General features: G+C 38.1%; 1 protein-coding gene across 2 annotated transcripts; it reads right to left on the bottom strand.

Moving 5' to 3' along the window:
* Positions 1-819: 819 nt before the first annotated feature.
* On the bottom strand, positions 820-12,977 carry LOC119409278 (upstream stimulatory factor 2). 2 transcript variants are annotated; one of them, XM_037676139.1, is made up of 11 exons: positions 12,749-12,977; positions 12,273-12,313; positions 11,386-11,492; positions 9,422-9,541; positions 7,494-7,647; positions 5,788-5,875; positions 4,220-4,258; positions 2,502-2,560; positions 2,062-2,156; positions 1,845-1,973; positions 820-987 (listed from the first exon to the last, which is right to left on the bottom strand). In XM_037676139.1, the coding sequence occupies exons 1-11, from the start codon at positions 12,781-12,783 to the stop codon at positions 898-900; spliced, it is 957 nt and encodes a 318-aa protein (XP_037532067.1). In that variant the 5' UTR covers positions 12,784-12,977; the 3' UTR covers positions 820-897. The 2 variants fall into 2 exon arrangements, with proteins under 2 accessions (XP_037532067.1, XP_037532068.1); XM_037676140.1 differs by lacking the exon at positions 4,220-4,258.
* Positions 12,978-14,957: the final 1,980 nt, after the last annotated feature.

Here is a 14,957-nt window from a genome sequence, read left to right as displayed (position 1 = left end):
AAGCAAATGCCCAACATTTCAAGTATACCCCTGTCCTTTTTCCCTAAATCAAGCTTCAAGATTGCACACACTTCATGGTAATGACTATGACGGAGGGCCAGCGTGGAGTTAATGAGTTATTGATTGTTGACTCCCAGAGATAATCGGCTCTAACATTCTGTAACATCTATATTAAAACATGAAAAGTCCTATTTACATCAATCAGCCCAGAGGCACCTGCTTGCACAGCTCCTCGTTTGTCTTTGGGTGTAAGTAAGCTGTGTGTGTCACATTATTTTTGTCACTAGAATCATGTTTTTGCATACTTTGATGTTGTCTTGCTTAAAAAAAAAAAATCTTGCCTGCTTCTCTGGGGTACATGAGTTTAGCGTAACTGGTCTCCATCAAGGCTTCTGTCAGCAAGCAGACTAATAAATTAAATGAGCTAAAAACAACATATTAATACAGAACTCAAAAACACACAAAAAGAATAAAAGCAAAACCTATGACAAAATTAATGTTGGGGAGAAAACCAAACTCACAAGGAACATATTTAGATAACAAAAGTCATAGTCCATTAGTGAGGCTACATAAATACAAAACAATGGAGAAGTTCAGCAGAGGTTCTGTTTCATAGCTGGTGCTGGACGAGCACTCTGATGAAGGTGAGGGGACATCTTTTCTTGGAGAACACTTCTACGGAGCTGCAACGGGTGGTTATCTCAAGGGGTCTGGAACAGTCAAGTGCAGCCACAAATGGCTGGTGAAGGGTTCGCGACCCGGAACCCGGGAAAGGAGGCAATCACTAAAAAGAAAGTGATTCTCCACAAGTCCTTTTCCAATCATCTCGCCCGCATTTCCACAGTGTCAGTTACACATTCGAGTGGTGTTCGCTCGTCCCCGCTCTTTTCATCTCGCTTACTGCGGCGGCGTCTCTCCGACCATTTCGATGCCGTGCTGCTGGAGCTGTGCTCGGAGCAACGCGTTCTCATTCTTCAGCTCTTCGATCTTTAGAACAGAGAAGGAAAATCTCGTCATCGACGTCTTTATCCCGTGGCAGCTAAACACGGGGCGCAGTTCACAGACCAAACTTTATTGTTTGACGACTCGGTTATGGTAACGCGTGCACAGGGCTGCGCAGTACCTGGGATTAGAGACAATGCCTGCAGCCTTGTTTAATAACAGCCCTGTCCACAACCAACTGGATTATCAAATCTTGAGGTATGTCATCTCGGCTTCATTTCCCTTAGGTGAATTCTGACTTTACCGCTTCCTCGACAAGGGACTGAGGGAAGGATATTGAGCTTTGAGCATCAGAATAAAAAATATATTGCCGAGCGCCTTGCAGGCCTCAGATTCAAGAGGGAGACAGCAGCCCCAGAGCTCCAAATTCCCCAATACTTTCAATGCATTAGCATGCACTTACTTCTCACACAGCCCCAGTGCATGTTATTCCCACTGCCTCTCAAAGCTCTGATTTCAGGTAACACTTCTCATTATAAGAGTGCAAACTCTTTGATCCTCTTTGTCAGCCTGTGATGATTAGCTACACAGCCTGGAATCTCAGCGGGTTTGTTTTGGAGAAATGAAGATACGCATGGGGCTAGGGTGGATTTTACGCTTCTGAGACTTAACCATTGAATGTTGGAGCATCGCACAGCAAACAATTCTATTCAGTGCAGTGGCAATCTTCAGAGCCACATATGCAGCCCACTATGGCTGCTGTTTTATTTATCTGCTACACCCGACCACCTCAAAGGAACGTTTTGAATTATCATTCATAGACTCTCTTATGCATTGCTGAAGTCATTGAAACTTCACTTGATGCCACATTTGCAGGCCAGAGCAAGCACTGATATGAATACCTGCTGCCTGCACAGCTCATTGTCCACTTGTATCCTCTCCACTTCCTTTAGGCTCTCCTGGAGTCGCTGGTTATTCTGCCTCAGCTCACGGATGTAGTCGCAGGCTTTAGACAGGATGCCTCCTTTGCTCTGAAAGGACAGAGCTGTAGTCACAAAACTGAAAAAGGACACTTTTAAAATGGGGGAGCCGTGAAAATCGGAGTGAAATATAGCTCACGGCTCCAGTCTTGGTGCTGTCCATACTGCAGTCAGGGATCATCTTAGAAAGCGTGACAATCCAGTTGTTGATTTTGTCTCTTCGCCGTCTTTCAACTGATGAAGTTGTAAAGAAATAAATAAGTAAATAAACTTGGATAAATGAAAGACATTGCTTTTTTTTTTATTTTTTTTTTTATTAAAATCCTACAAATCCTGTTGGGATCAAAAACCAGGGTTTTGTTTTCTGGCCCTTGCAGTAAATTCCTGGCTTTGGCAGCTCAACAGTGCCCTCTAGTGGACAGTTTGAAAACAAACGTTATCTATTTGTGGGATAACAGCATGATTTGACAGGGTTTGGTGATTTTTCTTTCAACAGAAATGTCCCCATTAAAGCCCTACACTGCATTGTGTTGCACTGTCTGATGAAATCAAAAGCCACAATCACTCCTAATTACCCACCTTCATTATGTTGCGCTCTCCTTCTTTCATCTCGAGGCGTTCGGGGTCCATCCATTTTCCTGCAGATAAATAGAAAATAAAACACTTTTCATACACAACAATATCTACCATCTTTGAGCACCAGACAATCAGGCACAAATCCAATCCTTTCCCCAACATCTCGCTAATCCTGCACCTATTATTTGTACCATTCTTCACCGTTATCTTTTAATTCAAGAGGATTGTAATTGCTTATTCAAAGCAAGCCTCTGAAGTTCCTACGGTGGACAAACTTCTGCGCAGCCATGTGAGGAAGCATGTGTAACTGTGATGCACAAGCCTTTAGCTTCCAGCCACATAACAAGAATTCTGTGACCAGGCCAAATTTCTTCCTGCTTTTCTCCCAGGTGAAGCCCAAGGGGAGGATAAGCCTCTTTTATGCTGTAAAAATTACAACAAATAAAATGTTTGCTCAACAACACCGCCTCTCGTCTGTATGTTCCTCTATGATCCTGTTAATTAATTTACCGAGACTTGCCTGGAAGTGCCATCCAATCATCCACCGTGGCACCAGCACTACGTCTCAACCGTATTCCAGCTTCTCAAACGGAACAGAAAATAGAACTGCTAAATATTTCATTTGCTTTGAGAATCATGCACATTGGTGCAGCTACTGTTTATTCAGTTTACTTGCTCTGTATTACAATGACGATGTAAAAGCTCACCCATCTACTGTTTATGTCCTCTCTCTACAGCAAAAAATGTGTCCCATCAACACAATTCACCTGCTGAAAGCTTCCTATGAGATAGTCGGCTAAGCTAAATAACGCTCTCTCCTGTATTTAAATATATCCTAATGGGATTTCAGGAGTAAAATGGATTCTGCCAATAGTGCTCTTAAAAAACGTGGATGACAGTATGAATCACTAAATGTGTGGGCTCATAACACTGTCTATATCTGTCTTCTTTTCACAACATAGAGCTGCACATCGTCTAAGTGCCCCTGAGAGGGAATTTCTACAGAAAATCAGAAGCACTTTTATTTAATTTTAGTTTTAAAAAATTGTTACAGGTTTATTTTAATTCATAAAAGTGTAAGTTTTACCTTCTGTACTCTAAAAGGGCTACTCTAATCATAACTAAAGCAATGACCTTGACAATAAGACAGTAAATTACACAATTTGCTGTTGGCGCTTGGTGATTTGAGCTTTTCACTCTTGTTGGGATGATTTAAAATATCAGGTGAGCTGGTCAGCATTAAACTGGTTATGTGAAGAAATAGCTAAATTGACATCACAATGTTTCCACGGACTCCATTTGCAAAGATAATGGCGTTTGATAAGCAGTAGCTACAGTATGGGAAAAGAAACTACTTCAGGTTATATCAACTTCCAATCCTACGCTAAATAAAATCAAACCTCTACAACAAAAGACACTCCACAAAATACATGAAAAATAAAGGAGTGAGCCAGTTATTTCCAGATGGAGAACAATGACCTAATTACTTTGCTCCTAATGGAAAAATGCATTTTTCACAAGCACTTAACAACAATGGATCAGGGTCGGCATTGAACAAATGCACACATGAAAAGCTTGGAGAATCACTGGGGACCAGGATGGGAGGGAAGGAGAGGAGGGCAGAGTTTGTGAGCTGCTTTGTTCTTGTGATCTTATTTGATTAATTCATTTGTTGTAGAATTTAAAAAGCATTGTAAAAGAAATGTGAAAACTGTCCTCACCAGTTTAAACCTTCACGTTGCAGCAGCTCGTTTTCATCTCTGCGAATGGCAGATGGGGGGAAGCTTTCATTCACTTTGTTCACACGTCAATGATACTGTCACCGTTATTTAGCAATTATTGCATCTTGAAACTCATAATTGTAAGGGAATAAAAAAAAAAATCAGACATACTGCAAACAAACATTTTGAGGAATGACAAGAATAACATTTAACTGTATACACATAAACTTTAACACAGTTTTTGTCTCCCGATGCTGCATCAATACAAAACATCAAATGTAGCAGAGCTGATTGTTAAAGTTGCCCTCAACAAAAGAGCTTCAGAGCAGAGAAATTCTTAGAAGCAAAATAAATAATTAATGTCCCATATGTATCTAAACAGACAACATATTGGTGTCTTTTGTTTTGAAGTTGTTAATGACGTCATACATTTACTCGCTGATTTTAGCATTGCCAGAGCATGTTACGACTTTCTTTGAAACTACAACTTGTTCGGGTAGTGTTCTCTAGAAGGATGAGCCAAAAAGTTTGTTTATTCAAGCAACACCCTAGAGGAGAACGTAGATATTTATTTAAATCAAAGTAAACTGAATTTAAAAATAATCAGTCATGTGATCAGTTTGTGACCAAGCAACAAAAAATTAAAAAGAGGATTTTTGACATTCAAGAACCTTTTCTCTTCCAGCACCAAATATTATATATTTAGTTTTTTGGCACTAAAATAAATAACCAAAGTAATTCAGAAGAGACATCGTGTCTTTGAACTGAAACTGCAAACTTTTTGTTCAAGTGACGGTGCTAATCATCTAAATGACTACAAATACCAACATGTGTCTTCCAGTTCAAGATAGTGAGAACTACTTGTACAATAATAACGAAGCCTGATGCTTTTAGACAATGTGAGATTAAGAGGGAGACCTTGCTGAACAGTCTGTGACAAAAATTAAACTAATACAGGGTAAAAAAAAAAAAAAGATTATGTGGAGAGAGGAAGTCTTGAGCAAAGACCAGCACCGGGAGAAGCAGCAGCAAAACAACAGAACTTGAGCTTTTGTGTACTTAAATAAATGTGGAAGTTGTTTTACATTCATGAGTTTAAACCACATTCACTCATGTGAGACAACAAAGTATCTTATCTCCAGCAACTACCATGTTTTCTAATCACAGACTGCCATCCATTGCATCCCTGGCTGAAGCTTAAAACATGTTTTACTCCATGTACCTTTACAAGCCCCCTAGCACCTGAATTTATTAAATTAGCCTGCTTTATTTACTCAATGTGACTGGGTCATTTAGTGAAGTGTATTTAAAACCGATGGATGTAGTTTAGTGAAAGCAAAAATATTTTCTAGCAAGCCTCTGAGAATGCTATGCATCAATGCTAACAAACTGGATATGTTGCAACAAAAAAAGTAAAATACAGACAATAAGACCACTTGAGACTGACAAGAATCAGAAAGAGGAGAAATTAGTGTTTGTCAAAAAAACATTTGAGTTTGTTTTAAGTAGTGCCTGAGGCTTCATTATTACTGTGCTCTTAAAGGGCAACAGGGAGAGGTGATACTTACGCAGAGTAGGGCTGTGTGCGTGGGGCGATGGTTCGTTGTGTTCCTGTTTGAATGACATCAGGGGGTGTCATCATCACATAAAACTGACCTGTGACAATAATATTAAACAGTTAAGTTAAAACGGTACAAAAGCTGCATCTCTTTGATAAATTCTGAGCTCGTGTTCGTTCCAGTTGACTGAATGCTTCCACTAAACAATGCAGCATTGTTAGCCAAATTCATAACACAGATTTCAATACTGTACAGAAGTCGACTGTCTAGCCTCTTACCCAACAATTTCTTCAAACTTTAGAACAGTCCTGCCTAAAGCTGCACCTAGAGAGCATTACAGCTGAAGTGCAGGGACTGATGTGGACTCGAGGTAGTCTAGCTCCTTTGGGTGTTTGTCATGTGATGCAAGGAGACAGTGCTGAGGTAAAACAATGCAGTGTGTGTGGAGTGTTGCATTAGCCCGACAAGCTACATCATCTGTTGATTTCAGTTCAAATGAACCAAAGAAACCTCCAGACAAGTTACAGAAACCAGGCAGTGCATGTCATCTGAGATTGTTCTTGTAAGTTATTTTTTCTGGTGCAAGACAGAATTGTAAGTTTGTGCAACAATAAGAAAAGGACAGTTTCTCAAAAAATAAATAACATTATTTGCAGAACAGCGCTAATTTAAAATAAAAAGCATAACATCACGAGTTATATTAAACGTGGATTGAACTTTTAAAATCACGTTTATTATTTAGAGAAAATGTCCTCAACAATTTATAATATTGAGGAAAAATAAAATCCACCAATCAGTGAGGTCTGTAACTGTGTGCTTGCAGGATCAAGTCCGAGCAGAGTTGCACAGAAAATACACAAATGTGTTGCGCATTATGAGCTAAAGCAGTTTTACAACGTTAACCCTCCTTTGCAACTGGAAACAGCAACTTAAACCTACTGATTTTTCTCAACAACTTCGTCTGAAAAACCACAATAGTTACTACAAGAAGACAACAATGTCTGGCTCTAAGGGCGAAGACAAGTTGCAGAACATGTGACTTGGAATAAACCAGGATGAAAATGCAAAAAAAAGGCTTGCAAATCACAGGACTAGTGGCTTCCTTATTCTATTAACTTGCTGTCTACAAAATAAACTATTTTAATTATAGCTGGAAATATTTAACAAACAAACGAGACAAACATCCATTCACTCTCTCTCACCTAGGGACAATTTAGAGTTACCAATTAGCCTAACATGCATGTTTTTGGTCTGTGGGAGGAAACCGGAGTACCCGTAGCTAACCCATGCATACACGGAGAGAACATGCATCCAGAATAGCCTCCAGACTGGGATTTGAACCAGGGTAACGTGCTCGCTGAGAGGCAGCAGCTCTACCAGTTGCGCCACCGTGCTGCCAGAGCCCAACATTATTAAGCAATATTTCATGACTTAGTCATACTAAAAATTCTGAGATTGATGCACTTGTAAGAGAAGTACTTTGTCCACCTTTATTACAAGTACTGGTCATATTTTAATCACAATAAGTGTGATTCAAATCTGTAGTTTCTGTTTTATTTCAAATTACCCAAAGCGGAAGGGATAATGGTTATTTTATTACTACTGAAAGGACTGGATGTTATTTTGGCTTTAAGGTACTTCTAATGAACTCCTTTATAACAAAATAATGGCTTAATTAGCTGTGTAGCACTGTGAATGTGTGAAAACCCACTCACCCCCTGCCTGTGTGAGGGTAGGGTCTGCAGCGGCCTGCACTGACACAGTCCCGTCGCTCACCGCAGTTGCGGGGAAATAAGCAAAGCGGGTCTCCCCTCCCACTGCCTCCCCTGCTGGGCTTCCTCCATTACTGAAAGGGTTTTGGATCACAGCCTGTGACAGGTAAGAGAGAAACAGAGGAGAGGCTTGAGCAAGAAGCACTAGAGCAGTCACAGCAGGTAAACGCACACCTCATTCTCTGTCAGACTCAATAACGTTGTCCCCTAAAGACCCCCCAAGAAAGAGTCTGAGCAGTTTGACAGCTTGATTAAAGGAAGCGGAGAAGTGACAGAGATCTTCTTAGTGGGGATAACGGCAAGGTCAGTAGAGCCATCAAATGTAAATGAAAACAAACTTTACAGCAAAAAAAATAGATTTTTACAACAAAAAAGTAAAAAGTATTATATATATATATATATATATATATATATATATATATATATATATATACACACACCAAAGTCAAAGTTTCTTTAATTCATATCACATGTGGTGGAACAAAATTGTGTACACAGGGTCCCAGTTACATCCAACAATAAAATGTATAAGAAAAACAGTAATAAAATCTAAGATATGAAATAAGAATATGCTAAACATTAATAGTGCAAAAACAATACAGCAGACAACAGCAGCACGAACATGAGGCTGTGTGAGCAGATGAGTACGAATGAACACAACAACATGATGGATAGTCAGCTGCAAATATCAACAATCAAGTGGCATTACAGTGATTTTTTTTTCACAGTGATTGTCCTGATTAGGGATTCACGAGTCTAACAGCTTCAGGGTAGAAGTCTAGTGTCCCAGTCTAGTGGTTCTAAACTTAATGCTCCTCAACCTCCTGCCTGAGAGGAGTGGGGCAAAAAGTGAGTGTGCTGGGTGAGTGGGGTCCTTCATGATGCAGGTGGCCCTCTTCCTGCATCTAGATGTGTAGATGTCTGATGGTGGGGAGGCTGACCCCAACAGACTTCTGTGACCAGTTGATCAATATATATTTATGCTACCAAAAACCAACAATTTAAAAAAAAAAAAACATCTGCAACATGTTAACCTTCTAAGTCACTCTGTGTCAGGAAGGCGTCCATCTCATGTAGTTTTACCGTCTAATAAACATTTCACCTGCAGCTTTAATTAAAATTAAATAGAGATAAAATCCATGGAAGCTTAACGGTAGTACCTTTAATAATTTAATGTGAGAAATAAATGAGTCGTTTTCACCCAATACAATCAATTTAAATAAACCTTAAAAATACTTTTAATACTTTATTATATATAAACTTTTTTTTTTTTTTTTGCCAAGAAGTGCTTGTTTATTTAGTTCAAAACAATCTCAAACTAGCATAACAAGCAGTGTTTACTGTGTAGTGTTCCAGCTGTGGATAAAAATGGGGCCAGCAGGTTAACTAGGACAGAGGGAAACCTTTTATTTCTGCTGCTTTAGCTGCTTTTATTTCTGCTGCTCATTAAAGTATGTTTGAAAAAAATAAAAACATGCACTGTACTCCATCCTAGTATATGTACATAAACACAAGGTCAACAAGCATTTCTGAGACTGCCTCATTTAAAATAATATTTTGAAAAAAACTTGTTTCAAGTGGGGTTGGCTGTCTGCAGCCACACTCTGGCCTGTCAAACATAATTATAAGCTGACATTTTCAGAAGGATAAAATTGCCACCAAAAAGTTATTTGTATTAACTAAAGAAAACTGACAAGTTTCAAGTGCCTTTAACTTTGACTGTTGATACATAGGATCATCTCAAAACTCTTCGTGAAAACTGTTAAAAATAAATATATATATTTACATGAAGAATACGACTCATTTTTCTGAATGGTCCATATTACTAGTAGGTTCCATTCAATGGATAAAAAAAAACAAAAACATATAACCTGAGCTACAGCCTGAGGAGCGCCAGCAAAAGCAGCTGTTGAGACGACGCTCACAGCTCCTCCTGCATCTTCTCTTCCGTCAAGGTGCTGATCCGTCACCTGCACGACACGGTACGTCACCTGTGGGACATAAACGCACATCGGTTAGAGTAGCTTAGGTGAAAGTCATTAGAGCCACCAGCTGTTGAAGTTTTTTTAATTATTTGCTAGTGCATCTAGCAGGTGTTCTGTACACAGATCAAGACCTCACCTGATTTGTAGATTTGTTTATCATTTCTGCGCTTCCACTTTGTCCAAGCCTACCGTCTGAATCTAGAGTCCTGACCTCAGCAGTGCAGATCTCACCATCTCACACAATATGCCTACGCTTCAGAATGTGCCTGATTCAATATTAAAAAACAGCAAAGAAAATGAGCTTGTTTGTTCCAAGAATAAGTACTTGTATCCCACTACCATGTGACCGTCCTCCTGACTGACATGTGACAGTTTCCCCATGCCAATCCCAAACCAGACTGGAATCACATGATTGTTCACACGCGTGCTCGACCTGTTTACACCAAATCAGCCACATGGATCACTGGATTTAATTCCCCCTCGGCGCAAATTGTTCAAATAAATATCCGAATCTCACTGTGGTTTTTCCATCTTTTAACTGTCCATCACTGACTAGTAAGAAATAGTTCTGCGCAAGTGACTAGGTGCATGCTCAATAATATTCCCAGATCAATTATAAGAAACATAAATATTTTATATCATTATAATACATTAGAATATATTTTCAGGTCTCTCTTGTAAATGAGCCCTCGAGGCTCAATGAGACTAACCTGTATGAATAAAGGTTGAATGACTATTTTAATATTAATAAATTTAAGGAATTCAGAAACTGCAGTCCTGACTGTGGAAAATGAGAACAAGAAGAACAGTAAAAAAAATACAAAAGCAAAACAAGAAAAACAAATTAAAAAGAAGGGATTGTTTGTGAAGAAACTGTTTCCAGAATGAACCGACAGCAACTCGTGATGCACTTTTGATTTGGTTCTTAATGTTCTTGTATATCAGTGTAAACGGTATTAATTTAATTTAATATTATTGCATAATTTTCCAGCTTCATTTTGTCTAATAGTCAACAACAAATTCTGTTTAGCCTCTCAACTGTGCCAAATGGCAACAAACAAATATTGAATGTGTCTCCAGCACAGCAGGCCACCAAAAAACACAACAGTTATAATCAGGTATTGGAAAAAGAACAATAAAAGTTGTTGTTTAAACAAGAATTAATTATAACAAACTCAAAGGTAAGCTGATTGGTTAAAATCCAACAGGCTTGAGGTATCACTTTAATGAACGATCATTTTAGAGAAAAGAGCTTTATGTTGTTAGAGTCATTGACATCCCCACAAACCATTTTCACCAAGATGATTGTTAACAATAAGTTTCACATTAAATCATGGTCAAAGCTTCATCAGCAGAGTTTTGCTGATAAACAATAGATGCTTCTGTTTTCTCAGTCATCTGATTGTTCACCTACTTATTCTCCTCACATTTGTGCCAATTAGTGACATCTTGAATACGAAATTCCTGCGCCTATAGAGCCACTCTGACCCAAAGTCAAAACGAACCCAACAGCACAAGTCTACATGTCTAAAAGAAATAGCTAAATAAATATTTGGTTTTATCTTTTGTTATTTTTCACCTAAATGGCACACTTTGCAGTTGATCACATCCTTTCAACTATCTTTAACATCATTCTATGGAGAGCTCTCAGTTACTATGACTCAGCACAAACACTGTTTGGACATTTAATCAACCTTACATCTCAAATTATTCTGTCGTCTCCCTTCCTAAACAAACTCATCTTATCCTTAATGTCCAGGCCTGCATGACAACACTATAAATAGTTCTAAAGCTTGCATATAAGAAGCAGATGTCATTGGCTGTAACTCACTGATCTAGCAGTTACGTACCTGGCCGCTCTCAGTGCGGAACTGATATTGTATGTTATGTTCACCAAACGCTGCAGCCTGCTGAACACTGGCTATAGTTACAGCCGTCTGCTCTTCTCCTGTTCCGTCTTAAAGCGATACAAAGGAAGACAGAAAGAAGGAAAGAGTGGTCAGTCCAGCATGCAGTGTAAAGTAAACAAGCGGATAAAAGAATGTCAGGCCTAAATTAAAAGGACAATTTACAGCAGATGGACAGTTCTGAAAATCGCATCTTTCCCAAATAGAGGAAAAATCCAACAAGGACTTGACACAAGACCTGAGAGATACAGCAATGTTTAGTAGATGTTAAGTTTTCAGCTAATAACCCACTCTTAAGTTAAAGTACTCTTTTATGTGTGTGTTACTTTGGTATTTTATAGAGTCAACTAAAAAAGTGGGGACAAATGGTGTCTTTGTGACAGACTGCTATTATTAAATTGCATAAAAATTCAATTTAAAACATTTTTTTTAAATATAAATTGTCTGTTACTCCTAAAGACAACACCAGATTAGTTTGATTTTAGAGAATATTGTCTGAAAGATCCACAGATCAGAGTAAATGATTAAAAAAAAAACAATACTCTTTCAAAAAATTATTACATATTGGATTGAAAATTAACAGAATAAGCAAAAAAAAAAAAAGTTTGAAATATGTTGATTAGGAGAAACTAGAAACTGCAAGAAAGTCTCTAGATGCAAAATATACAAAATATATGGGGAGTGACTAAAGACTTTTGCACAGTAGCTACTTTCCATGCAGTATTTGGCACAAATCTAACTTATCAGATAAAAGCATTTTGCAGCTTAAAACTTAAGATACAACTGACATTCTAGCCTATGTCAATAAAAAAAACATTAAAAGATCCTACCTTCAGATACCCGGACAACCTCTTCTTCTTGCTTTTCTTGACTGCAAATCAAATAAAACATTGTTAATCAAAAGTAAAATCAATGTTATCTATGAACCTGTTTGACCAAACGTGTGCACGAACTCAACCAACAAAGTAAAATAACTGAGAACACTATTTCGCGGGTTTCCTTCAGTTGTTCACAACATTATTGTTTTAAAAGCTAGCTTAAGCTAACTTAGCAGCTACATTGTTATTACCTAATTATGATCACTTTTTCTACAAAATACATGTGTTTGCTTGCATGAGACTTGTCATATACGCTGCTTACAAAGACTTTGGGCACTTGTGGCTAACTACACTTCACTCGTCTTATTAAAGTCGTTTTAAGAGCAGTTTTTCGGCTCAGGCCTTGCTTTAGCGTCGTAAACTAGCGATGCGTAAATAGCCTGATGTAGCTCGCTGTCTGTTAGCCATTTTGACCGAGTCTCGGTTACCTTGCAGTGTCCAGACTCTGTTCGAGCATATCCATCAGGGTGAAAATAAAAAGTGATATTCGGTGTCACAGACGGAGATGGGAGTGCTGATCACGGGAACAAACACTCGGGTCATGTGAGAGAGACAGCCCAGGACACGTGAGGCACGACTCGGTGTCGGAGTTAAAATGGAGGCCGCTGCTGAGCTGCTGTGATGATCAGAGGTGACTCCGCGCGCGCAGATCTGCTGCTCTCTGGAGTCCGCGCGCGCTCAGAGCGAGCACTTTATGGCTTTAACGAACACAAAGCAGCGACACCGTGACACAAAAAAAGCCCACATGTCGAATAAATGCTCGTATATGACGTTAATACAAGAGTAGGAAGTGCCGTCCTTACTGCTATACGTACAAAGTGAGTTTCAATCGGAATATTTTCTATGAAACACACATTTATTACATAATTCCAATAGTGCTGGGCAAATAGGTCACACGCGATTATGTTATTCCCAAAAAAATAAATAAATAAAAAAATTCCCCGAATAAACTTTCTGAATTTTAGCAGGTGGTTATCATTCATTTTTATTCTAGCCCAAAAGATAAGCTATGTTGTGTGCACATAAAATAACTTTGGGAAACAATTTTAAATTTAATGTACTCAGCATCATCATTTACTTTATTTCAGACACAATATATATTAAAAAAAAAAACAGAACAACAAGAACACAGAAAAGCTTTTCTTTTTTATAGAGGCTCAATAGAGTCAAGTAGAAAAGCATCACACAGAGTCAGTGTAGGATAACAGTTTTCAGATAGGGTGCCCATTTAGTTTGCAACCTTTCACAATGTTTGCCCTAAATTATTTTGTTGAATTTATTTTAAAAAATGACAAATATTTTCTTCATTCAACCTATTATTCTCAATGAGTTGACTCATTTTCAAGAGAGACCTGTTTTATTAAAACAACAGGTACAATAAATGACAATAAAATGCAATTAAAATAAAAAATAAAAAGTAGTGTTGTAAAATCAAGGTGCCTTATAAAACAAGGTAAAGTTTGCTTCTTCTGTTGAACTTGTCAGTTGTTTAAAATTCCTTAAATAGATCAAAGTGGACAGCTTGATCTGACCTCTTGTGTTCCAGGTTGATAAGAAAAGGAAAGTTTATTACAAAAGTTTAGCTCTACCAATGTTATTCTTGAAAAGCAGAAAATAATGCTGCATATTTCAAGTTCCATGTCAAGAGGTTCTTAAAGATCGCTCTGTTGTAACTATATATTTTCAGATTTAACACTTTAAAAAGTTTTTATTTGTACACTTTCTCCATTTTTAAGTACAGCTAATTTGCATGGTAATGTAAAATGACTGAAATGAAGAAGAGCATACTATAAAGTAACAAGAGGTTAAAAAACTTTTAAAGGCCTTTTCAAAGCTTATGGTACATAAACATTTTGAACCACCTAAAATGTTTTCTAAAATATTTGGCTTTTATGGAAGAAAAAAAAACTAAAGCATTTAAAGGTGGCTTACATTTGATCATATTTAGGCTCAAGTTAGCACAATTGCAAAAAAATAAAGAAAGAAGGAAGTCACACTTTTGTTCATGACAAACATAAAACTAAAAATAGTCTAACGTGGTTTCTTTTTTCTTTCAGCTACATCCTTCTTCAAGGGTCACCACCCCAAATGAACTCACTGAACAAAATGTATTATATGAAGCATGCTTTTTAGTTTGCTTGTAAAACATTAAATAAAATATGGATTAAGAGCAACAAGAAAGGTAAATAGGACCAAGTTTTTTTTTTTTTTTAATCCATGTATTTTATATGTATGATGGTGGCGCAGAGGTTAAAGAAGGTGGACCTGTGATCAGAAGGAAGATTACCGATTCAACTCCTGGTACTGACAACATCAAAATGTGGGTGGAAAGGTGAAGCACCCACACCTGCCTCCACCCTCATTTGCCCCACACTGGGCCCTTGAGCAAAGCCCTTAACCCCCACTATCCGCACATTGGGCTGTGGTAGCTCCGTGGTCTGTGGTTGCATCAGGAAGGGCATCTGGCGCAGTAAATAATTGGCAAGTCTTCATGCGACTTAGTTTACTGTAGGCAACCCCTAAAGAAGGGAGAAGCCAAAAGAAAAAAAGAAAAAATAATAAGTATGTAGTTTTTGGAACAAGTTGAAACGGATGGATGGATGGATGGATGGATGGATGGATGGATGGATGGATGGA

The sequence above is a fragment of the Nematolebias whitei genome, chromosome 5 (assembly GCF_014905685.2).
Source record: "Nematolebias whitei isolate Nwh7 chromosome 5, NemWhi1, whole genome shotgun sequence".
NCBI lineage: Eukaryota > Metazoa > Chordata > Actinopteri > Cyprinodontiformes > Rivulidae > Nematolebias > Nematolebias whitei.
Note: the sequence above shows the minus strand (reverse complement) of the source record. Positions and strands in the feature narration are given on the sequence as shown.

Coding starts and splice junctions, on each gene's coding strand:
- LOC119409278 (XM_037676139.1), bottom strand. CDS start 12,783: ATGGATATGCTCGAACAGAGTCTGGACACTGCAAG. Junction 12,314..12,748: donor CAGAGTCTGGACACTGCAAG/GTAACCGAGACT, acceptor TTTGATTTGCAG/TCAAGAAAAGCAAGAAGAAG. Junction 7,648..9,421: donor CTCCTCAGGCTGTAGCTCAG/GTTATATGTTTT, acceptor TACCTGTCACAG/GCTGTGATCCAAAACCCTTT.